The sequence below is a fragment of the Amblyomma americanum genome, chromosome 9 (assembly GCF_052857255.1).
Source record: "Amblyomma americanum isolate KBUSLIRL-KWMA chromosome 9, ASM5285725v1, whole genome shotgun sequence".
In the NCBI taxonomy this organism is placed as follows: Eukaryota; Metazoa; Arthropoda; class Arachnida; order Ixodida; family Ixodidae; genus Amblyomma; species Amblyomma americanum.
In genome coordinates this window covers 4,315,556-4,341,610 of record NC_135505.1, presented here as the reverse complement: position 1 = coordinate 4,341,610, position 26,055 = coordinate 4,315,556, and the positions used below count along the sequence as shown (strand labels likewise).

General features: G+C 47.1%; 1 protein-coding gene across 1 annotated transcript in view; it reads right to left on the bottom strand.

Moving 5' to 3' along the window:
• Window positions 1-26,055, bottom strand: part of RyR (Ryanodine receptor) — a 1,185,515-nt gene that overhangs the window by 426,468 nt on the left and 732,992 nt on the right. The window contains 3 exon segments of the mRNA XM_077638630.1: window positions 7,236-7,371; window positions 14,274-14,410; window positions 18,729-18,755. Coding sequence (XP_077494756.1) covers window positions 7,236-7,371; window positions 14,274-14,410; window positions 18,729-18,755 — 300 coding nt within the window.

Below are 26,055 nucleotides of genomic sequence, written 5' to 3'. Positions count from 1 at the left end.
CGTTCAGATTGGCGATGCCATCGCGATTGGAACAGGGGCCCTTCGACAAACTACCGTATTCACACGATTGTAAGTAGACCTATTTTTTTTTTAATTTGAAAATCCGAAGGGGGGGGGGGGTCGACTGACAGGTTGAGGTGTAGAATGCTACAGGTGGGGTTAGCCTTGCTTTATCTGCCGGCAATTGCTCCACCGCAGCGTCCCTTCGATATTAACAATGCCGCATCTACCCCGCAAAGCGCACAGTCTTTTATAATAGCACACATTCTCTCCCGCAGTCACCATCTATGCACACAATCAATCCACACAGTTCACTTCACAGTCCACTCCAGAAGTCACCATCTGTGCACATATTCAGTCACAGTAGAACATAGGCCATTGTAGTGCCACACTCCATACACACATTCACTCACAGTATAAAGTAGTCCACTCCGGAAGACACCATCTACGCACACATTCAATCACAGTAGGCCATAGTCCGGTCTTGCTGTCACCATTTAAAAACAAGATACGTGTTCTGCAGAAATGTTAAAAGAAGGCGTGCAGCCTCCCTTCTGCATGTCTGGTTTCCACTCGGTTAGACAATGTCCTGCACTGCGCTGTGACGGATTCCTGTCTTCTTGAAGGAAGCGAACATCACATGCCTTTCGGCGTTGTACTCTGGGCAGTACATAATATAATGCTCGATATCCCCGCACACACCACATAAAGAGCAGAGCGGAGACGATGCTATGCCGGTCTTATGCATCCATGCAGGAGTGCGAGCAGAGGCCGTGCGAATTCGATGTAGAAGGGTCGCCTGAGATCTTCTCAGTCCCTTGGTCACACATGGCTTGTGGGACGCACTCCACAGGGTACTGAAGTGATCGAGCACCGTTTTCCTGCAGAGACTTTTCCCATCTTGAGGTACTTTTTTTGATGGAATCCTTGAGAGAGCTTTATGGGCGAGACTGTCTGCCACCTCATTACCGTTGACTCCTATGTGAGAGGGCACCCACTGGAAATGTAGAGTAAAGCCTCTGCTGTGCAGATTCTGCACCAAGCGCAGAGAGCTTAGAGACAAGGCGTCAGTAGGGAATCCGCACTCTAACCTCTGAAGGGCAGATTTTGAATCAGTTAGGATGACAACAGGTTGAGCCGGACAAGACCCTAACTTCCGTAAAGCCGCCTCCATAGCAACAATTTCAGCCGTTGTGGAGGATACGACAGCAGTACAGCGTACGGACCACTTACAGTCCAAAGAAGGAACGTAAAAAGCCGCTGCGCTAGCTTGTTTGACCTTGTCCACAGAACCATCCGTGAAAATTTGAAGATGGCAGGCATACTCTGTTTCCAAGTATTCCAGTACAAGTGAACGCGCTGCTGCCAAAGGAGAGCTGCGCTTTGCGCTCGCATGGGGAATTGTGACCTTACAGTCGAGGGTAGGAAAAGACCAGGGGGGTTTCAACCGTTCCCTTTGCCTTCGGACATTAATGCCTAAAGAACTAAGAGTATTGAGTGCCAAGTAAGCCTTCGACTCATATCTCTTGCAGAGCCGCTGGAGAAGGGATCGCCCAGCTACCGTCTCTCCTAAGCGGTCAAGATGCATTAATAGTCTCTGAGAAGCGATAAGGCTAAGAGGTTTCGATAGGGACTCATGAAGTACTGCCTTATTCGCTGCCGCCTGGAGAACTCCAATGGCTCTTCTTAGGCCCTTTCTGTGGACAACTTCGAGACGCTCAAGTTGTGATGCCGAGGGGGAAATTAAAGGTAATTGATACATTATCCGGCTGACCACCAGCGCTTCATGAAGTTTGACCATTGAAGAAGGATGGTTTCCCCATTGCTCACGTGCAATTCCACGGATCACATTGAGACGAGAAGATACAGATGAAACAATCGCGTCTACAGCTTTTCGCCACTGTAGACGGGAGTCAATAATGACGCCCAGGAAACGCGCGTGGTTGAATTGACGGATGCAAGAGTGACCGAGGTCTATCTTCAACCGCGTTTGACGTCTTCCTACGCCTGGAAACAGAATAAAGCCGGATTTGTCCACTGACAGAGACAACCCCACACCTTTAAGGTAAGCTTGTGCCGAAAGTATAGCCTGTCGAGCTATCAGGGCTAATCGCTTGTGTTGGTAGCCAGTAATCCAAATACAGATGTCGTCAGCATAAAGTGACATACGCACTTGCCTGCAACTTTTTTTCAACTAATCGGGTAGGCCAGCCATTACGGCGTTAAAGAGCGTGGGGGAAAGAACACTTCCTTGAGGTACACCTCGTGATAGAACCCTTTCGGTGCTTAACGTACTCCCTAACCGTACGCGAACCGCGCGATCAGTTATAAACTTGTAAATGAATCTTAACATATGGCCCTGTATGCCCATGCCTTGCAAACTGTATAGAATTGAGCTCTGAAGCACGCTGTCGTAAGCTTTCGCAACATCAAGAAAAATGGCGAAGGTGGAAAGGCCGAAAGCTCTCTGGTGGTCAATGTGACTGACCAAGTCTAAGACGCTATCTTGGGCACTAAGACCTCGGCGGAATCCTGTCATACATGATGGCAGTGCCTTGCTGTCCTCAAGCCACCATGATAAGCGTTCATTTACCAGCTTCTCCATCAACTTAGCTACACAGGAGGTCAATGACACAGGGCGATACGAGGCAAGGTCTGTCATGTCTTTGCCAGGCTTCAGTACTGGAACTACATGTGCCACCTTCCATGACGGAGGAACATCGCCAGTCTCCCAAACTCGATTGATGAAGTTGAGGAGCTCCTTTCTGAGTTGCAAGGGCAGATTATTCAGCATTTGATTGGTGATGCCGTCGGGACGTGGTGAACACCGGCGCCGCAGGCCACTGAGCGCAGTCTGAAGCTCACGAAGCGTGAACGGGACGTCCATGATAGACCTGGAGAAAGCAGGTGGTGTATATATATCTATTCCAGAATCAGCGCGTACGAGTGCGTCTGCAAATTCCTCTGCCAAGCACGCAATAGGTTTTTCCTTGCGTATTGCAAGAGCTTCAAAAGGCTTCGAAGGGCGAGATTCTCCAGCAAGGCTGCCAATAACTCGCCATATTCTCGTTATCGGTGAGAACACAGTCAAACTAGCACAGAATGAGGCCCATTGCGACCTGTACAGCTTGTTCGTGTGCCGTCTAGTAGCAGAATTTAGCCTATTGAAGGTCGTCTTCAGTTGCCTGTCGTCCTTCTTCCGCACGAGTTGGCGCTCCGCCCTTCTTCTCGCTGCGCAAAGGTTCCTGAGTTTTAAATCCGGGGCCGGAAAATGATCAGGTAACTTGACCGCCGTAGTTGCTGCTAGCTTACTAGAAAGCATTTTGTCAACAACATCACAAGAAACACGTTCTAGGTGCTTTCTGTACTTGTCCCAGTTGACCACGTTGCTAATTTTAGGACCATGCATACGAAAGTCGGCAGCAAACACAAAAATCGGATAGTGATCACTTCCCATGCGGTCAGGCGCTGTTGACCAACTCACGCGTACGTCAGGTGAATGCAGTGTCAGGTCTATAGCTGTCGCTGAGGCTGGAGGCCGGAAAAAAGTGGGGCTTCCGTCATTGGCAACACACAGGTCCAAACTGTCAATAACCTCTACAAGTTTGCGTCCACGGGAATCCGTGTTCCTGTCACCCCAAACGGCATGATGGACATTGAAATCACCGCAGATGATTCTAGGTGCTGGGCAGCGGTCGCAGAGCTGCTGTAGAAACAAATCTAATGCTACCTTCTTCCGCGGAGACACGTACACGGATGCAATAGAAAGGGTTCGAGAGCCGAGCTGTATTCTCACAGCCGCTACCTCAATGTCATTCGTGCAAAGATCGGCAAAGCTTAGTGAAACGTTAAAACAGATGCTTGGGCGAGTTGGTACGACATTCATTGTAGAGATTGCGAAAAGAAGAATTGCCGTCCCAACTTCAAGAAGACCAATGTGATAAGTCAGCACACGAATCAGCTAACCCGTGAAATCATCGAAGCCGAAAAAATCGCCAGATCAGCAGATATATGTGTCAGCAGCCCCTCATTGACAATTTCATGCAAAGAACTTGACTTTTTAACCACACGCAAGTGACATAGCGATGGCTTCCTCGGTGATGTGAATGAATTGTGAGTGTTGTGCTTCCTTTTGTTGTTTGGTGGCACCTGTTTATTTCCCTGCTCCCAGCAATAAAATTTCAGTTGTAAGTCGGCGCCCGTCTGTTGTCTTCCTTCTGTCCGTGTTCAAGTTCGCGCTGTTTTTCAGGAATATCAGGCTTAGAGAAACATGTGGAATTTTTCTTCTTATGTAAAGCGCAGCACTTCCTGCAGGAAATGACTTTATGCTGCATTTTTTATGGGGTACATATCCAGTCAAACATCTCCCGCTTGGCAGGCCAGCTTCTGACAGGGCCAATACTGGAACACAAGTCTCTTTCAACAATATATTTAGTTCAGCTAAGCGACTTAAAATCCCAGCGCAGTTCCACTGCAATATAAACGGCACTTTTCGGTGCATATGAGATCCACGAGGTTTAGCCCCATCCATTTTAGTTCGCAAGGAAGTTTGCTGCGAAGGTGGAAATTAGGGACTAAAAAGAAAGCACCAGCTGTAAGAAGTTCTTCAGGTTACCAGGCGCCATCGCTGGAATATGTGAACGCAGGGCCCCAAACAAAACATGAAGAAGGTCAGACATACCTTGATTTTTGAGCTCCTTATTTTGCGCAACGCACTCACTTACAACATCGACAAATGATGCAGACGGGGACACACTCTTGGCCGCAGTAGCTGGTTTTTTTCTCACTTGTGCATATAAGGGTCCCCCTTGCCGTGGAGTCTGGCTGTGATCCGGCCGCTCAGGAACATGGACACTTTTTGCTGGAGGTCAAACAGTCGACTCGCGCGCACTGGGCCTTGGCGTCTTGCTGGACTCAGGTCTCTTAGGGACATTGTTGGGCAACGCAACAACATCAGACTCCAATACTGGGAACTCGTCTAATCCTGGGACAGGCGTCTCAGTCGGTGGGGGTTTTGGACCAGCAATAAAGGACATCCGACGGTGCAGAGCGTTCACACGGAAGGGGCAGCCTCCGAAACTCGCTGGATGATCGCCACCGTAATTGGCGCAAGCAAAATCTGCCCTGCAGGTTTTAAAGTCGTGGTCGCCTCCGCACCGCTTACAACGTCGATCCTTTGTGCAAACTTTGGGCACGTGCCCAAACCGTTGGCACCTAAAACACCGTGGAGGAGTTTCAGTGAAATCTGCAACTGCGTGTTTTGTGAATCCCATATCAATTTTTTCGGGGAGCTCTGAGTTGGGAGCGAATGTCAACACGATAGAGTTGGTAGGTTTCGCAGCCCATTCTTTTCCTGGAGACTCCACACGACGCACAATCGACTGACAATCGAAACGAAAACAGCACGTATTAGTAAAGGCGACGCAAACGAGATGTCGGGCATGCTACAGCGTGGTTCCTTTTTTGCTGCGCGGCGCCGTCGCATTGCTCTTGGTGCTGGCCTTAAGAAGCTGTTATGTCAACGCGCAGAACCGGCATACCTTCCCCGCGTGCGCGGGCGGCGGCCGATGGCAGCCATCGATTAGCAGCAAACTGGCACCCCACAAGACAAGTGCCTGCTAACTGCGGTTGCTGATAAGCAGCGGAGGCCCGATAACGCAATTCCTTTCTACGGGAAGCTCAAGCCTTCAACAAGTTTTCTTTTTACTTCCAAATGCGCGCTCGGCGCTAAGGGATCATTGAAAGTTGATGGAAGGGCCGCTGTTCCAATCGAGGAGGCACCCCCGCTCGGAACGGCAGCGGTGCCGGGAAGTGTCGTTAGCCGAAGGAAGAGCCGACGCCATTCACGCGTATTTTCTCGTTGGCTCTTGAAGCATTTAACTTCTGCCTGCCGCGTTTCACAAGTATTTAATGTACTGCTTAGTTAGTCATCATTTGTGCTCCAGGTCCGGCAAGCCACCGGCGCTCGTTCACGGCTACATTCAGGATGGCTGCCATTTTCTATGCCGAAGAAACGAACAGCCGCGTGCCGGGCAACAAGTTCGACGTTCACAACGGGTGATACAGGTGTGGCAGCTGCAGCGAGGAAATTTTTCAGCTGTTCCACGCGATGGCGGGATGTGGCTGAATGCGAAGTGCGGGATTTCGCTCGATGACGTTAGAACGACGTGCTGTGGGACCGCGGCAGCGATCACGACGGCAGCGCTAGTGAGGACAATGGCGCAAGTGTGGACGAGTAGTCCAGTGACTGATACATTTTCGTTTTGGAATGTGCCCACGGGCACGCCCGTGCACGGCAGCCGATAGCGGCTGGTGATAGACAGCGGCCTTTGCATAATGCTATCGCGTTCAACTATTCAAGACCAAGCTTAAACAACCTCGGAAGTTTTTCTTATTTTTCGAAAATGTGATTTAGGGGGTCGACTTAGATTCGAGGCGACTTGCAATCGTGTAAATACGACAGACAACTAGGTTTAACTTCCAGCCCCGAGCTGCACTTGTCACTGGATGGTGTATCGATGATTACGATTCAAAATTAACAGCACTCTTCAATAATTCCAATGTCTCTAAGGAACAAGCTGTTTTTGTGGCACTTCAAGGAGTGAGTCAAAATGACTGCTTTATCACAAACATACTTCGGTGATGGCTTTGTGCATTATGAAATAAGTACAGGGCAAGCACCTAATTTTTTGCTTCAGTGCTTCTCTGTAAACAAATACTCTGCACTTCAGAACATGTGACCTCATGACTGTTGCATATATTAAGAGAAAGTTTCGCTAAATCCAGTGATACATTAAAAATTTTACGATAGTAGCAATCATAAACCAATCATACATTTATTCCCAACTAAAACGGCATAATGACATGTATTTTTCGAAAAATAACTTGGAGGCTAAGATAACCCTTTCAAAACGAAGTGACAATATCACACCTGCAGTTTATTGAACATTAAAACCGGCCCACTGAACTAATCGCTCGACTACAGAGATCCAAAGAAAAAACAAAATTATAGATGGTTACCCCACCTACGATACGCGACATACTACGGCAGCAGTTTGCGGACCTGGAAACAGCACCGGCATCGTTGCACACAGAGGGCACCGTGGATCCATGAATGCCACTCATATTTCCTCATCGCACTACTCCTTTGCGTTACACTGACCATGCCGAACTGTCCTTAACTGCGGCTGCAGTAATAAAAAATGAACAAGCTTGTGCCAGCGTGCACACCTTACCTGCACAACATGGGGACCATCACGTCGATGATGAAGGGCTGCTCCGTGTACTTTCCGCTGCCAGTCACAAACTTCTCCACCTGCCCCATGAGATCGTCCAGCGTCGGCATGCTCGACTCCAGCGTGGCCATCACAGCTGTAGCAATCAACAAATGAAATAACACAGAATATGCATTCACTTGAACATAAGTGCTAAAAACTATTAAGAATGACACAGATTCTTAATAGGTGCTTCCGCACCCAAAGGTTGGCTGGTCAACCTCTTGAAATTACTTGCTATATTTATATTTGTCGCCTGAAGACTACAATAATGGGATGCTTCCACACCTACAGTTTGGCTGGTCAACCTCTTGAATTTACGCGATATTGCCACATTGTTGACATTCTGCCGGCGCCACCTGGTGGCCGAACTTCTTCTTTCTCTCGAATGTGCGCGGCTGTTCGGCAAGCCTCGCCCGAGTAAACGGTTGTGCTTCCCGCGTCCCCTACGTTTGTCGGTGACATTTGGTGGAGCCGTGCTGGGTACCATCCCATGTACGCTGACCCCGTCGAAATCCCTGAAGCTTCTCCCCGGCGCGCGGATGCTACACCTGTCCACAAAGCGAGCCGTCGCCTGCGAGGCCTGCAGCCCCAGTTTGAGCCACTGACAAGGCCTGTGCGAGCTATGACTTCCACCACTGGCAGCCAGACAGGTCAGTACTCCGGCAGTGCCCAGCCATTCGTCTTTCTCGCACCTCGGTCGCCACGGTGACTGGTTCGAAGATTTAAAAGATTGGTTCGGAAGTTTTGACCGTGTTGCTTCGTTGAACCAATGGGACGACGAGCGGAAGGTGATGAATGTTTATTTCGCACAACAAGACTCGCCGAAAACGTGGTTCGAGAACCACGAGGCATCCTTTTCTAACTGGGCAGCTTTTCGCCATGAGCTGCTCGCCACGTTCAGCTCGAACGAACGAAAGGAAAATGCTGAAATTGCCCTTCGCTCCAGGTCACAGCAGTCCAACGAGAGCGTGGCCATGTTTATTGAAGACATGACCCGCCTCTTCAATCAGGCCGACCCAGCCATGCCCGAAGCTACAAAGGTGCTGCACCTTATGCGTGGGGTAAAAGAGCAGCTGCTTGCTGGCCTCATGCGCGACCCTCCGAGAACCGTCGCCGCCTTCGCCAAGGAAGCTACGAGCATGGAACGTTCATGGCAGGAACGGAGTGCGCAATACGGCCGTCAGGCAAATGTAGCAGCCGCTCACAACTGCACGTCCTTGCCAGGCCCCGGGGATGAGGCGCTGCGAGAGCTTGTGCGGAGCATTGTTCGTGAAGAACTGCGACACCTACACTTGGATGCTCCGTCGGCAAGCATACCTTCTAGAGGCGGTGTTCCCCGTGGGGAAATTCGGCGAGCGGTGCAGCCACCACCAGCACCACTATCGGAGCCGCACGTGATGTCCTACAGCGATGCCCTGCGCCGACCTGCCCCCGCGCCGCAAGCGTTTCGCCCCGTTGCCGAACCACGACCACCCCATCGTTACCTGCGTCCCGTCGAGCAGCAGCAGGACCTGTGCCCTCCTTTCAGCAAAGCGCACGTATGGCGAACATCCAACAATCGCCCGCTCAGCTACCACTGTGGGAAGCCCGGCCATATTCTGCGGAATTGCCCGTACCGGCGGATGAGTTTGAGAGGATTCCCACCGGACGCACCTCGACCGCGCTATGGTGAAAGACCGCAGGTCATATAGTAGTACCTGGCCGCTGAGGTGCTGCCCCCGACCTCGCAGCGGCGCCAATCGCGATCGCCGTTCCCGAGGCGCTTTGCTTCGCCCAGTGAGCCCTCATCCTCTGGTCAGTTCAGAGGCACGTCCCCATCGCCGGGAAAACTGAAGACGGCGTCCTCCGGGGGTAGGGCCGCCGCCACTACACAGTCAACAGCCTCTACCTGACGATTTGACGCGACAGCCCGAGCGGCGACGACCCGATCCGACGTGCTGCGAACGATTAGTCGCTGCTGAAATTTTAGTAACCGCCGACAGTCATGAAGTGACCACACTCGTCGATACCAGCGCTGATTTTTCTGTGATTAGCCGGCAGCTCGCCACAACCCTCCGTACGGTTGTGACGCCTTGGTATGGACCCATGATCCGCACCGCCGGTGGCCATGTAGTGACGCCGATCGGCGTCTGCACCTGTCGCATCCAGATCCGCGGTCTTACTTTCACTGGCTCCTTCGCCATATTACGTGAGTGTTCGAAAGATCTCATTCTGGGCATGGATTTCCTTCAAGAGTATGGTGCGGTCACAGACCTTCGGGAGCTTATGGTATCTTTTTCCGCCCAGCGAGCCGTTGACACGAACACCGAGCCCAGCAGAGTAATGTTGCGCGTATGTGACGACCACATAAAAATCCCTCGAGCCAGCAAGTTCGTCACAGTCGAGTGTAATGACAGCACCGGCACTCTTGGCGTCGCTGAAGCGAACGTGTCGCTGCTACTCGCTCGGGAAGTTTGCGTGGCTCGAGGCCTAGTAGAACTTGTCAACGGTCACACGGACATCTTAGTCACCAACTTTACCCGTGAACCATAGCAATCAACGAAGACAGCGGTCATCGCTTATTTTGACGAGCTTGGAGAGTGTTCCAGACAGTGCTTTTTGTCCACCACGTCAGACATCGACGATGCAACGGCTGCAGCCATTCCTACCGGCGTAAACCAGAACCTCTTGGCCAGTCAGAAACGCTGCTTGGAAAACCTCATCTCTTCCGCGACTGTTTTGCATCAACTTCCAAGGTGCGACAGACGCCGCTTACCAAGCACCGAATTATCGTTGCTGACGACCAGAGACCACTATGCCAGCGCCCTTATCACGTGTCTTCAAAAGAACGTGACGCCATCCGCCATCAAGTTACACAAATGCTCCAGGACGACGTCATACAACCGTCCATGAGCCCCTGGGCATCGCCTGTTGTCCTCGTCACGAAGAAAGATGGTACCCTCAGGTTCTGCGTGGATTACAGACACCTCATTAACGTCACGAAAAAGGATGTGTATCCTCTGCCACGCATTGATGACTCCCTAGACCGCCTGCGCCATGCCACCTACTTTTCGTCCCTTAACCTCCGCAGTGGGTACTGGCAAATAGAGGTCGACGAATGCGACCGAGAGAAGACCGCCTTTATTACTCCTGACGGGGTGTACGAGTTTAAGGTGCTCCCTTTTGGCTTGTGCTCGGCCCCTGCTACATTCCAACGAATGATGACACCGTGCTGTTTGGCCTGAAGTGGCAGTCGTGCTTCGTATATCTCGGCGATGTCGTGATCTTCTCTGACACGTTCGTTGAGCACCTGAAACATTTGCATGCTGTTTTCGAGGCCATACGTTCCGCTGGTCTCTCTTTCAAGCCAGAAAAATGTCACTTTGCGTTTCGTGAGTTAAAGTTTCTTGGTCACATTGTCAGCGGTCGAGGTATTAGTCCAGACCCCGAAAAGACGGCTGCCGTAGCTGTCTTCCCCGAACCAACAGACAAATGGAGCCTGCGTCGTTTCTTGGGCCCCTGCGCGTACTATCGCCGGTTTGTTCGCAATTTCTCCAAGCTAGCAGAGCCTCTGACCCGCCTGACGAAAGACGCTGAACCCTTCTTCTGGGGCGAGGACCAGGAAAGAGCCTTCACGGAACTCAAATCTCGTCTCCAATGTGCGCCTGTGCTTGGTCACTTCGACGAAGAGGCCGACACGGAACTGCACACTGATGCCAGTAACGTTGGTCTCGGTGCGGTCCTTGTTCAGCGGCACGATGGTCTAGAACGCGTGATTGCTTACGCCAGTCGCACTTTATTCCGTTCCGAAGCCAATTATTCCACAACGGAAAAGGAATGTCTGGCTGTGCTGTGGGCAGTTACGAAATTTCGACCGTACTGGTATGGCCGCCCGTTTCGGGTCGTGAGCGACCATCATTCACTGTGTTGGCTTACGGCTTGCTCGATGGAGCCTTCGGTTACAAGAATTTGATGTCACCATCGTGCACAAGTCCGGCCAGAAACGCAGTGATGCTGACTGTCTCTCCCGCGCTCTTATTCCCTGCCCCACGGACGAGTCCGACGACGATTCCGCTTTTCTCGGTGCAGTAACCACATCTACCCTTGCTCGCAAACAGGGGGACGACTCCGAACTGCTGCCCCTCATCGAGTACCTCGAAGGAACCGCTCCATCACCACCCCGACTCTTCAAGCGCGGACTTTCATAGTTTTGCTTGCGTGATGGTGTCCTCTACAAAAAGAACTACGGCCCAACTGACGCCGCCGACTAAACCAGCCGGGCTCCTGCAGCTTATCGATCCCCCGCGTCTCCCATTTCAACAGGTCGGCATGGACTTACTCGGCCCATTTCCGGCGTCTTCCATGGGCAACCGGTATATTTCTGTTGCCACTGACTATCTTAGCCGCTACTATGAGACCAAGGCCCTTCCCCGTGGCACCACCTCCGAAGTTGCACATTTTTCATTCACAACATTGTGCTTCGTCACGGAGCCCCAACAGTCGTATTTACCGAGAGGGGAACCGCATTTACGTCGGCACTTACGAGCGAGGTACTTCGACTCAGTGGCACCAGCCATCGCAAGACTACAGCTTACCATCCGCAAACAAACGGACTGACTGAGTGGCTTAACAAGACAATTGCCGATATGCTTTCTATGTATGTCGACGGTGACCATGCGAACTGGGACCGGACACTGCCTTACATCACGTTCGCGTACAACACTGCGCTCCATGAAACGACGCGCTTCACTCCGTTCCATTTGGTGCACGGTCGCGAAGCCTTGAGCATGCTGGACGCCATGCTTTTTCCGGATCCTGCTCTCTCTTCTGTCGTGGACGCTGAACAATTTGTTCGTGATGCCGAAGCCGCTCGCCAAGTTGCTCGACAGTGAATCCGGTGCCAACAACAACGCGACGCCGAGCGCTACAACCTCCACCGCAGGGAGGTGATTTACACACCCGGTGACGAAGTCTGGGTGTGGAGTCCGATCCTTTTGCGAGGACGGTCTGAGAAGCTTCTTCACCGTTACTTTGGTCCCTGCCAGGTGTTACGCCGCCTCAGCGCGGTGACCTACGAGGTGCTCCCTCAAGGAACTGTCCGGTCGTCTCGACAACGGAAGTCCGAAGTAGTCCAAGTGGCACGAATGAAGCCGTATTACTCCCCTTAGCCCCTTTCCACAGACACTCGCGCCGTTACCTGGAAGTCTTATGTATGTTTTTTCCCCTCGCGTGCGGCATCGAGTCGATGCCTCTTGGAAGGGAGGGGAGCAATGCCACATTGCTGACATTCTGCCGGCGCCACCTGGTGGCCGAACCTGTCTCCCAGCGCGTGGCCGAACGTCTTCTTTCTCTCGAATGTGCGCTGCGGTTCGGCAAGCCTCGCCCGAGTAAACGGTTGTGCTTCCCGCGTCCCCTACGTTTGTCGGTGACAACATATTTATATTTGTCGCCTTATGACTAAGATAATGGGATCTGCAATTGGTTTTGGCCAAAAAACATTTAACCAAGTACAGAAAATTTTTTCATCACAAAGATGTGGAATGCCACACTTACATGCCTTGATGTTGTGGCCAACTTTAGTTATAAATAAATTAAAGCACTGTATAACAAGAATAAATATCTGATAAATTAAAAAGTCAAACTATGAGCGTCTTAGCCTGTGCCTTGTGGTTTTTGTCCGTTTCTAAAGTTAAGTTATTGTTTGTTAAATTCATCAAACTTGGCCCGTGAAAATTTTCTCTACTTTGCAACGACTGTGCCAGAGCCGCCATAATTATAGATTTTGTTATAATCAAACGTATCTATCAAGCTAAAGAAATTCATTATTACATGTTTTGTGCATAACGGGACACAGACATGCAAACTTGACAAAAGCACAGAGCAACAAAAACTTGTAGCAAAGACTGAAAGCGCAACCCAATTTTGTGCACTAGCCCTAATACCTCCAATATTTAATTTTGCCTAGGTATCTGTGTGTGCTCAGGCAGGTGGCCCGCGCACCATGCTGCTGCCCGTCGGGTCGTAGGCATCCTGCTTTATGGCCAACTATGCAAAACACTCCACGGCAGCGAGTGGGTTTCAACCCCGTGGCAGTGTAAGCAGATCAGCTTCGCTGGCCAGTGCATTAGAAAACTGTGTCATCCCCGCAAGTGAACGTCCCGCATGTTTATCGGCCAGTCTCTTGCTTCGGATGCAATCAACTTCCATACGTGCAAAATGGACCCGGAATACACTGTTATCCCACTGCGCTCTCACACAGAGCCTCGAACCGAAATTAAAACCAAAGTGTGAGTGCACCTAATTCACATTTGGCCTAACCGTGCTAAACCGTCCACAATTTTTAAATATTTTTATTGCGTGTCTTTGTTTTATAGCAGTGTGTGTGTGAAGCGCGGCCAAGTTAAACCGAGGAAGAACACCAGAACCACCGTCAAAAAGTAGTCAGAGAACAACAGCTTGAGAGACGGGCCACAGAAACTCAGAAACCCCACTGCAGAAACCAACGAAGAATACCAGCAGGGGACACCTCAATCCTACTGTGAGCAGGCCGTGGCATCCATCTACATAAAAACTCAGGTAGGTATAAGCCTTTCCTTTTCTCAAAATCGGAGCAAGGTTTAGACTTATTGATTCTTTACAAAAGGAAAGGTGCATAAGTGGGTACCTAAATTGCCCTTTGAGGCGTCCACGTTTGTTTTGACACAATATTTCGTGCTTAGCAATGCTAGACCACCAGCCATTTTTTTACACTTCGTTCACATATTCGGCTCATGACAATGTTGTTCCCTCCTTCACACCTGGGCTGCACAGAGAAGCAAGCCACCGAGGCAGGAGAGTGGTAGCGAACGTGAAAAAGCACATAGGTTGCTGCAAGAAGAGTGCCGAGTTTAGAACACGCTGCTAGCCTGTAGCACAGATTGCCGAGAATTCGCAGTGCACTCAGTTGTGTGCTACAACCTGAAAGGGTTATGCACACATTGTAGCATACAACAACTCAACTCAACTCAAGCCACCTACCTTGTGCTTCGAGCGAGTGCTCCTGGGCCTTGCCGTGGATGCAGTACGGGTTGTGCTTGTTGTGCGCAGGCTCTAGGAATGCCACAGGGAAAGTGGCTGCAAAGGCACCCAGGCAGTTGCCATACGCTGGCCGGTGGCTGTTGGCAACAACAAAAGAAGGACACAGTACAGCTTTTCAGAGCGGGACCTTGAGCCCGTCTTTCACACTGCCGCGCATAGGACTGTGAGCAAAATTAAGGGAACGCTTATGACACAAATACGAGTTCGCCTGCGTTGAAAGCTTAACGCATTTCAGTGAAAATAGGCTACTTTCAATGAAAACAGGGCTTTCATAAGCTGTGTCATTTTGCTGTGGCCTATGCTGGGGTGAGGGGGAGGGCACCAGCATTCACAAAGCTACCACATGTACGAGAGTATAAACTGGCTTCCATTGCAATAATGGCTGCATTTGGGCGAGTTGGTTTTCCATTCTGAACGTAAAAGCGCGAAAACACAAGGACGCAGACTAAGGCAGACAACACGAGCGCAAGCCAACCGCGAAATATCGCCAATCTAAAGTAAACAACCTTCGAATGCACATCAACAGAAAAAGGCCCGACAGCCAAGCGGCAACTGTGTGTTTGTTGGGTCAAGTGAATACTGCTCATGAGATAGCGTGGAAGTCCATTCAATCCCATCACTGGGTGCTTTCCTACCCACATGTCTCTACCCACAATGTGCTGTCCTCGGAGCCACATGTGTTCAGACCCCACTCAAAGTTATTATTGCACACTATTATGGCTTCTTTGTGCTCCTGAAAACGTTTCTTTTGTTGCAGCAACACATTGCAGGGGCTCTTTGATGTCTTCTCTAAGAAACCATTCGTCCTGTCCATACCGCACTTTCCAGCAGCTTAAAATTCGATTACCTGTGCACTGAAAAGAAGGTCTTTTGCTCAAAAGCAGCCGTGGAGTGATGTGCTCCGTCAGAGGCATCAGTTATCTATCATGCCTGCGCCACACTGAAAGATGGTCCAGCAATAATACTGGCGGAGCTGCACCCTTGACCTGGGAGTTTTGAATCTGGTGTGCTCGCAAAAACCATCGGCTCAGACTCAAGTGAACCAGGTGGCAGCAGAAGCAGGTTGTCACCCGCCATGGCCGTTGTGGTAAACGAGGCAGTGCCCCTTGACATACGAGTCGAAGAAAACGTGCACTATGGCTGGCACATGTTCTTTCAGGAGTAACCCAAGGCACAGTTCATCGGCCCCTTGGTCTTTCTAATATAGCACATTAACGACCTGCATTCCACAACAACATCAAGCGTCTGCATTTTCGCGGATGACTGCGCACTCTACCACCCTATAACTAACGCCAACGTGCTTCTGCTCTCCGAAATGGCCAGGATGGTATATAGACCAATGGTGCCCTGCATGGCTAATGTGCCTGAATACTACAAAGACTGCACTAATTTCTTTCCACAGTCGCCGAAATTATACTCCGTGTACTCATAAAATTAACGATACTACCATTATTTCCACTACCTCTATTAAGTACCTGGGTATTAACCTCTCAAGAGATTTATCACTGTCTTACCACGTTAGCCACATAATAAATTCATCCAATCGAGCAATTGGGTTACTCTATAGTAACCTGTGCAGGGCGCTTTCTTCCTTAAAATTACTCAATTATTAAACACTTGCGAGACCTAAATTTCAATACACTAGCGAAATCTAACCTCATGTAGTAGTCTAACTTTATTACAGCTGTGAAATCGGTTCAGAATTGAGCTACTTGCTTCATTCTTTCGAACTACTCACGATGTTCTAGCATATCCGCCTTAGAGCTTCAACTGCAACATCCTTGTCTCGCTTCCCGTCGCCGAATTTCACGTCTCTGCCTTGGTAAGAGGTTTTTTCACTGTTCACCCCAGTGACAGCCAGCTCATTCAACCAGTGCACCTCGCACAGGCACGCTAACAGCACCAACCCACATTCCAGAAGTCACTTTTTGTGCACACAGCTCAGAACTGGAATGACCTTCCCAGTGGCCAAGCGCTAATCTTTGATCTTGCTCATTTCAAACTGCCATCGAGGAACCCATGTCCTCTTCATGATTCCCACACAACCGTCATTGGTGAGTGCTGTTAATGCACCATTTACACGTCCCTCCAGGGGACCTTTAAGGTTAAAACAAACCAATAAATAATAGCCATGCGAGGTAAATCGCAAAGCCCAAGTACTGCAGATATAGTTCCTCCACTCCTGTTGGATGCTTAGCTAAATTTACATATCACAGCCGTCGACGGCTGCCTACGAATGAAAAAAGCCCACTTCGTGGTCTTTAAGTTAAACTCAGAGCAAATGGTCCACACATTGTCTTTCTGACCTGCACAGAAACGAGCACATTGCTTGACCGAGTTCATGAGCGCTCACTATGCTGTCACAGAAAAAAACTGTAAATGAGTTAAGTTACCTTCAAATTAGCAGGCCCGCAAAATGCTAGCTTCGCCAAAATATGTGCGAACAAAATTATGTGACCCCAACATAGTGCAACAAACCTGGTATCAGGCTCCCCACAGCGTACCTAGGTCCACATGACGTTCCAAGAATGCGCTGATTAGCCATATAATGTTACACCCGGCAAGTTTTGTGCAAAAAATGAAATACTAATTAAGTTTAGACTGTCTAAAACACTTTTTATTTCAAACGCCGCAGTTTAAAAAAAAAATTCAGGGGAGCATTTAAGTCAAATTACGCGCATCAAGGCTAAAGCTTTGTGTCGTCCTGTTGAGCTCTCTATACCGTGTTTTATACATCAGGTGCAAACTTGATTTGAAGAAAATAGCGCCAGAGCATGCAAACCACGAAAAAGACAAGGACGAGACACAAAGCGTTATTACTCACAACTAATTTTATTGAAACCAGGCAGCGCCTTTATATGGCGACGTTTCACTGAAAAAAGAAGAAGGAGGAGGGCAGGCAAGGTAAAGAAATCTAAGCGACCATCACAGCGAGCACACATGCAAGCGGTAAACAAAACAAAAACAAAAAGGTAACAAAGATTATTTAAGGGCTGCATCTAAAAATTCGAACTCGGACGAAAAAACTGATACAGATTGGGTGCTGACACACCTATTGCCAAGTTTCCTTATGTAAAAAGCCTCCAGACATTCACGTGCCTTCTTATCTGTGCTTTTGCCAAGAATCTTAGCCTGACTCAATCGTGCCTCACATCCGTCGCAACCCATAATATGCGCTACCAAATGTGCATATTTATCCCGTCTTTTTCGTGGTTTGCATGCTCTGGCGCTAATTCCTTCAAATCAAGTGTGCACCAACTCGCTCAAAAAGAAGTGTTAATCAGGTGCAACGCTGTCAAAGCTAGCGCTCTTTTTTATTTATTTATTTATTTATTTATTACAGATAATTGCAGCGCCGAAAGTCATTAGTGCAGGGGGGGGGGGGGGGGGAAACACAATAACTTCTGCTCGTTTTGGCCGAAAGCACACACGATAACAAAAATAAAATGACACAGCTAATAATGGATGAGGAAAAGCATGCACTGAATGAGCTCCACAAAAACAATGACACTAATGAAGCGAAAAGACATGCGCAAGAGAACTGCGCGCCACGTCACACATCAGATAAGAATGCGCGGAATTGACGTTCCGTGCAGCACTCAGCGACGCCGGCTGGCAGCCTGTTCCACTCATTGATCGCTGCCTGCATCCGCGACCAAAACGTAGTGCGTTGCTTGTGGTGAACGAAACACAGTAAATACTTTGCCTGCAGATTTATTACATGACACATTTCATATGAGCCTGATTAAATGCACTCTTATTGCAAACGAAACGCTGTCGCTTTCTCGTGGCTTAGACCACTCGGCCACAGAACAAGCGCGGAGTACAGGCTCCCTTTATTTTTCCGTGCGGACTACTTCTGTACCTTTCACAGCGTTGCACCTGATGTATGGAACGGAGTATAACTCAACATGATCGCATCACGCTTCTCGAATTAGTTTCGGGTTCAAGTTACGACATACTACACATTCGTTGTATCCGGTGTGTTCGTTATATCAGGTTGCAGGTTACTACATAGTACACCGTGTAATTATGATCGTCCTTAATTATGGCCATATATTCATAAACATTTTTTCATGAATTAGTATTATATCATAGTGATTACCTGAACATAATGATCAATTGATTATGTCAAATATTGATGACAGATGATCTTAAATGACATTTGGCTTGATTGACAGGTGGAGCGGAGACTTCTTGTACACATTTCCTGAGGACAGGTCTTCCGCACACTGATGAGGCAAGAAAGGCTTTGGCCTTGACATAATCAGTTAATTCCTGGCACCCGCATATCGTGCACATATCAAGTAGGTGCGTGCACAAAAAGTGTGCGGCATCTGCACTGCAATTGAGGCTAAGTGACAAAAAAATAAAATACACAAGGTGGCCACTCACCGCTCCAACTCAGCTTTGACGAAGCTCCTGGAAGAAAGAAAAATGAAATAAGTCCAAGGCAGAAAATGCCTCACCAGGTAAAAAGGAGGCACAATTAACCATACAAAATCTTAAATTCTTGACACAGCCACCAGCAATTTTGTACTGCAGGCGAATACCTGCTTTATCACTGGAAAAAAAATTGAATTGAATCCATGCACATGTTCAACATGAATACTGTACTGGCGTCATCGGTTCTTGCAAGAATGCTCCGGTCAAATCACAGCTTTCCCATTAAACTTCGTTTTCTTCAATTTTTCCAAGCAATTTCTTCCCGCTGGCACTGCACCCGATCAAAAGAAGCAAACATAACAAAGCAAAAGGCGCAGGACTACTCCATCAGCCTGGCTCTCAAAAACTACTCTCTTTGCAAACTGCATGGAAACCATACTAACAGAGGCAGAATGTTGGGAAAGTTGTGCAAGCTAGATACTCTCCCCACTGCTTTGAATAGGCTTTGTTCTAAATCGATACCGTCAGCACTTGTTCAGGACATAAATACAGACACTTTGGGCCGGTTTAGGCGCGTGGTTAGCCAAACAAATTGGGACAACGTATCCTTATCTTCTTCCACGGAAACAGCGTCTAATACCGTTATAGATGTGTTTAGCTCCCTGTATGAAAAGCACTTTCCATACAAGAAGATTGTGAAACCGAGGCGAGCGCGTAAACCGTGAATGACGCCGCACTTGTTGAAAATGATAAATGAATAGAATGAACTGTACAATGCTTTTCTGAAAAACCACGAAGTGTATGCATTACAGTCTTTTAAAAATAGAGAAATCATGTAGACAAAATACTTCGGAATGCAAAACGCAACAACTTGTCTAACATGCTTGATGGTATCAAAGATACAAAACATCTATGGCAGCAGCTTTTCTTCAGCCATCCTTTCTCGTAACCATATTTCTGATTTGAATAAGTTAACTAGAGATAACAAAAAGCTAAAGGAAGAAATGTTAGAAAATGTTTTCAACTAATATTTCACATCTCTTTCTCTGAGTTCCCCAAATCCTGTTAGGCATAGTTATTTGGGGCTTCAATCTGACATTCCAAGAGAAAGTAAGCGTAGCAGGGGGCGGCAGAAGGTTAGGTGGGAGGATGAGATTAAGAAGTTTTCAGGCAAACGGTGGACGACGCTGGCAAAAGACAGAGTTAATTGGAGAGACATGGGAGAGGCCTTTGCCCTGCAGTGGGTCTAGTAAGGCTGATGATGATGATGGCCCATATCTATTTTGCCGTTGTATTCGAAGCCGTTGGAAAAAATAATTCACTTCGTTTCATACATCAGGTGCAACGCTGTATGGAAGTAGTCCGGACGGAAAAATAAAGGCAGGCGTGTAATTCCGCGCTTGTTCTGTGCCCGAGTGGTCAAAGACACGAGATAGGTACAGCGTGACGGCAGCAGTAAGAGTTCATTTGATCAAGTTCATGACAAAGGTGTCATGTAGTAAGCTGCAGACAAAGCATTCACTATGTTTCGCTCACCACAAGGAACGCACTACTCTATAGTCGTGGATGCAGGCAGCGCAAATAAGTGCGCTAGTTTTGACAGCGTTACACCTGATGTATGAAACGGAGTACAGATTCTGCATACTTCAATAGCATTCCCTTATTACCTGAGCTCAGTATGGCTTCAGACCTGGTTTATCAACATAGGTTGCTTTATTACACCAAAACAAATTATTACTTATTTCATTATTTATTTATTCAAATACCTTGAGGCATTAAAGAGGGAAGAAGGAAGGACATACATTCGGTCAGATACAGAGCAGCAGAAAAACAAAATAGTAGAAATGAAAACGCGGCGAAAAATGAACAAAACATAACACAAAATAAGGCAAGAGAAGGCAAAGGGGAAAAATCAACTGCCCCCAAAAAAAGAGAACATTTCAGGCAGACAGCAATAAGACAACGAAAACGAACGCAAAATAAAACTGCCTAAAATCTACAAATAAAGAGAACATAGGGCAGTCTTAAAAGAACTTGGGTTAGAAATATCGACAATGTGCCTGGGAAGGTGGATCCAAATCTCAGAAGTTGGGGGGACAAAAGAAGAAAAAGCATGTTTCGTATGGTATGACAGAACACCTACTTTGCGAAGATGATCAATGCGGCTTGAAACATATGTAGGGGCAGTTAGTAGCCGGCTCTTAAGGACAGGATTGTAGTAATAAACCTTATGAAATAGGCATAAGCACGAAATTTTTCTGCGGAGTGAAAGAGGTGGCAATGATATGGTAGTTTTCATAGCAGTAACACTGGAGATACGGTGATAATTGGAAAGTATGAAACGTGACACACGGTTTTGAACCGGTTCGATTTCAGTAGCTAATGTTGACAGGTCAGGGTCCCAGATATATGCTGCGTATTCCAATTTAGGCCAAACAAGTGTTTTATAAAGGAGCAATTTTATTGAAGTAGAAGAAAGGGAGAACTTTCTACGCGGGTATCCCAACATGCGGTTAGCATTGTTAGTAATAAATTCCACGTGCAGATTCCAAGAAGGATTAGAAGTTATGTGCACACCAAGGCACTTATACGAAGACACAGTTTCAAGAGGAATATTATTAAGGTCGTAAGTGTCTATTCCAGTGTTACGTCGAGAAACACGCAGATGTTTACACTTATTAATGTTAATTTCCATGTGCCATAATTTGCACAGTTCTGAAACTTGGTTAATATCAGATCGGACTGAAGTGTCAGTCACTGTTAATTTCACGGTAAATAACGCAATCGTCGGCAAAAAGGCATACAGAAGAAGCAATGTTGTTAGGAAAGTCATTAATTTAAATGAGAAAAGCAGGGGCCCTAGGACAGAACCCTGGGGAACGCCTGAGCCCACTGGAGAGGAACAAGAGTTATTTCATTAGCAGTCACGAGATGATGTTAGGGTCGAGATTGAGATTATTTAATTTGAAAAGCAGTAATTGGTGAGAAACTTTGTCAAAGGCTTTGGAGAAATCGAGGAATATACAGTCAGCTATGGGACCCCGGTCAAGAATGAAATGAAGATCCTGGGTAAAGCATAGAAGTTGCGTCTCGCATGAGAATAATTTAGGAAACCCGTGTTGGCAATGACTGAAAAAAGAATTTGACTCAAGAGTGTTGGCAAGGTGAGAGCAGATGACATGTTGCATGGTCTTACAAGGGATGCTAAGAAGAGAAATGGGCCGATAATTATTAGGAGAATGTTTGACACCAGCCTCGTGCAGAGGAACCACCTTGCCCACCTTCCAGTCACTAGGAACACAGCTAGACAAGAGATTGTTGACAGAGTTCAGCAAGAATAACAGCACTATACACTTCGGCATTTTTCGAAACATTCGAGTTTATGCTATCCACTCCGCATGATGATGACGTCTTCAGCTGATCAATAATTTTTTCGATGCCAACAGAATCAATTATAATGGGGTTCCTAGTCAAGAAGTCGTGGGGTGGGTAATGAGGAATTGCGGTAATTAAATCGTTAGTAATAGCAGCTGTAAACACATCAGCACACATTTCACTGGGAATTACTTCATTGTCTAAAGTTTTAAGATTCATTGTAGATGAATCAGCTTTCATAACCACGTTCCAATATTGTTTGGGATTAGTTAATGGCATCGACAGAAGAGTATGACTAAACAATTATTCTTTAGCTTGTTTTAGTGCTGACTTATGTTCCGACGCAGCGGAGTGATAAGCACCCCACCGAGGCACAGAATTGGACAGTTTGGCGGAACGAAACAGATGTTTCTTTTTGTTTGATAGACTTTTTAGTGAAGAACTAAACCAGGGCGTACATTTGTTAGTTAATACTTTTCTCGGGGGACATAAGAATCTGTCAGGGACGCAATTTTCTGCTTAAAAAGGTTCCAGTTAATTTCGATTGGACGCTCATGAAAAGACTGTATGTATGCATCGATAAAAGCAGCGAGTTCACAATTTATGGCCTCAAAGTTGGCATTTTTGTAGTCACGGATGTATTTAGAATCGTTATTTTAGCGTGTTGACACGACGTTCAATGAAAATGAAGCATACAATAAACACTTAAGTCCGGCAAACAAGATATTGGAGCAACAAGATCAGGCGACGTGGTAAACAAGGTCTAAAAAGTTGGACGATGAAGATGTAACTTGGGTAGGCTTAGCAACAAGTTGGGAGAAATTAAAGTCGGCACATAAGCGCAAAAACCCATCACACCCCGTACAAAAAGGGTCGGCGTAAGAACGTACATTGGACCAAATAATAGTTGGAATGTTGAAGTCTCCTACCAAAAGAATAGGATCATTTGGAAAGCGAAGGGTAATCGCGCAAACAGCATCATGTTCTTCAACGAAAGTGGCACTGTACGAAGGAGGGCGATAGCAAACGGCCAGAATCAGAATCAAGAATATCAAAAATAGAATATACTGAGACTAAACTGCAGACACTAGGTATTTTTATTGATTGCTCGAAAGCCTTCGACCAAATAAATCACACCACTACGTTAGAAAAACTGTCTTGTTACGGAATTCGTGGAATACCTGCTGATCAGTTAACGAGCTATTTATCAGGAATGCATCAATCCGTTTGCGTTACCGAGAATTATCTACTGCCAGCGACATTAAATGTGGCGTTCCTCACGGCAGTATCCTGGCGCCACTCTTGTTCATTATATATATCAGCGATCTTGTAAACATTGAAAACTCCGCTAATTATATTGTGCATGCAGGTGACACAATCATCTTTTTAACAGGAACAGGTGGCAATGATCTAATAAAGCGTGGAAATCTTATTGTGAGTAAACTTAGTGCATGGTATCTCAGTAATTAATTACTAATAAATTGTTCTAAAACAAAAGCTGTCTTATTCCGTCCAAAATCTGTCCCACGTAACTTTGGCGAGATCCTACACTTAAATGACTCTGTGACTGAAATCTCTGCGGCCACTAAATTCATGGCAGCAATGTTTAATAAATTTATGCTTTGGGACCATTACAGCGACTGCCTGCGCACTAACCTCTCGAAGGCTTTAGGTAAGAAGTACTTGCAATTGGGCTTGTTGGTGCATATTCGTGAAAGACATTTCGTGACTGATTTGCCGTTGCCAAGTATCCTTTTCACTTACTATTGTCCGGAAAGGTATTTCCGGCTTGTGAGTTTTCGCCGAGAAAAAGACCGAAAGGCAGTTCTTTTCACACTTCCTGATGGCACTAGCTAGTTTATGCAGGTGCAGTTCCTCACAAAACGACACTGCACCTTTCTTCATTTGCTTCGTTTTCACTTCCACGGACCTGCGCCTGCTTGATGAGCGCCTGCTTGAACACAAGAATTCATTGAATAAGAAAGGAGCCCATCTTCCAGACCACTGCCAAGCATGCTCGAAAGAGAAACGTATAGTCTGCAAGCCCCGACTTCCTGAATGCAAAGTGCTACTGAAAAGCCGAGATAAGACCGAACGTGAGCTCGTGGAAGCCTTTTATATCAAGAAACGAGGTGACAATTGCATCAGTGATACCTCGGTTATTATGCGGCACAGTGAAATGATGTTTCTTGAGGCATATCTGTGAAAGGCAGATGTTTGTCAAATTGAGATTAAGAGCATGAATAAGGTCAGAGGCTATATATACGCTCTTCCCTGAATAAACCCTGTTGAAAATGTAGCGCTCGTCCTGTTCCCTTCCTCGTCCGTGTTGCCAGTTTGCGCATTAGGTAAGCTAAGGAAGTGTATGTTTTTCTCCCGGTCCACCGAAACCGTCTAACATATGTAGCCCTGTTTGAATCGCATTTGCAATACTGCCATCTAGTATGGGGGAACGGCACCATGATGGCAATGTATAATCTAATAATAAAGCAAATAAAGTCCTACAATTGATTTCAAAGCAGCCTTATAATGCCCACATATCTCCATTGTTCACTAAACTCAAATTCGTGAAATTACACAAGTTGTATGACATTAAGCGACTGTCAACACTTAAATCTGAAATGCGTAAAGGCACACATACTATAAAAATATTGGCCAATCTAAAAAGTAATGCAATACTTCTTTACGCTCAATGAGGCACACAGAACTCTGGCATGTTTCAAGATCTCACACAAATTATGGATTTCAAATGGTTCACTCTAGCATTCCGCAGGTATTAAACAAATACCACTTCACAATAAAGAAATTGCGCGCACTTTCTAAACATGACTTGTATTAGTTTTATGTATAATGCTTGCTAATATTTTGCTGTTTATTCTAATTGGCGATGTAATAGGGTTGTTTGCATTTTTTGTTAGTTGTTCACAATGTAGCATCGTAGTTGTGATATCTGTTGTGCGAATCTCTGCTACTAATCTCTGTCGACACGTCCGCTGTCAGTTATTGGCAGATGGGGCTAGTCAAGCTACTTATATGTTACTTTTTTTCCACTTTCACTACCAGGTCTCATGTATCATATTGTTTTGTAGTAAAATAAACTTCAAACGATATTTCCTGATGTTAAGAAAAGCAGAATAACCGCAGGTATTCCGACATCCCACTGCAATAAGTTTTGAGCAAGCTTTATTAATGCCAAAGCGGCACCTCCTCCTTCAACTGATGATCTTTGATGCGCCAGAAAGAAAAATAAACAGGTTGGGACTGCACATTGCCGTAAATACGTGCCTACTTCCAGCGGGCACCCAATACTTCCAGTCCTCCATGCAGCTCTCTCATGCACGTGTTTAGGAATAACATGCACTACTTCCAACGTAGTTCGACGCCTCGCCAGTCACTGGCTTTGCAGTCAACACAGCAAGGGGTATTCATGTCAGGCAAACACATAACGAATGATTCCAGAACCACCAGAGCAACGATGCAGCAGCCACAAATTGTAATCACATGCTACGTGCCAAACACTCTGACAACTAGCGGGAGTGTGCCCATGGTGTTGCAGCGGCAATGAATAGCAATGTTTGGTGGCCTGTCGCTGACCTTGGCATCACCGGTACGTGTGACGTAAACACTTTGAAAATTATATTTCTAAAGTCCAAAAACTACCACTACACAGTGATCAATCAACCTATGACTTTTATAAAATATGGTTTTTAATAATGAGTCACCGACTCCATGCTAAGAACTCATACTTTGTGTGAACCTTAAAAGCCTTGGAACTATGAATTAAGCACGTTTACTGGCTATGTTCAAAGCCTTGTCACTTTTGCCATGCGATGCAGAAATGACTAAACCATGAGTATAGCTTCATATTTGAACTTACACTACCGCTTGCAAGTGCAATGTTACAAGGGACAACACAATAGCTGGCCGATTATTTGGACTCCAATAATTCAGACTTCACTGA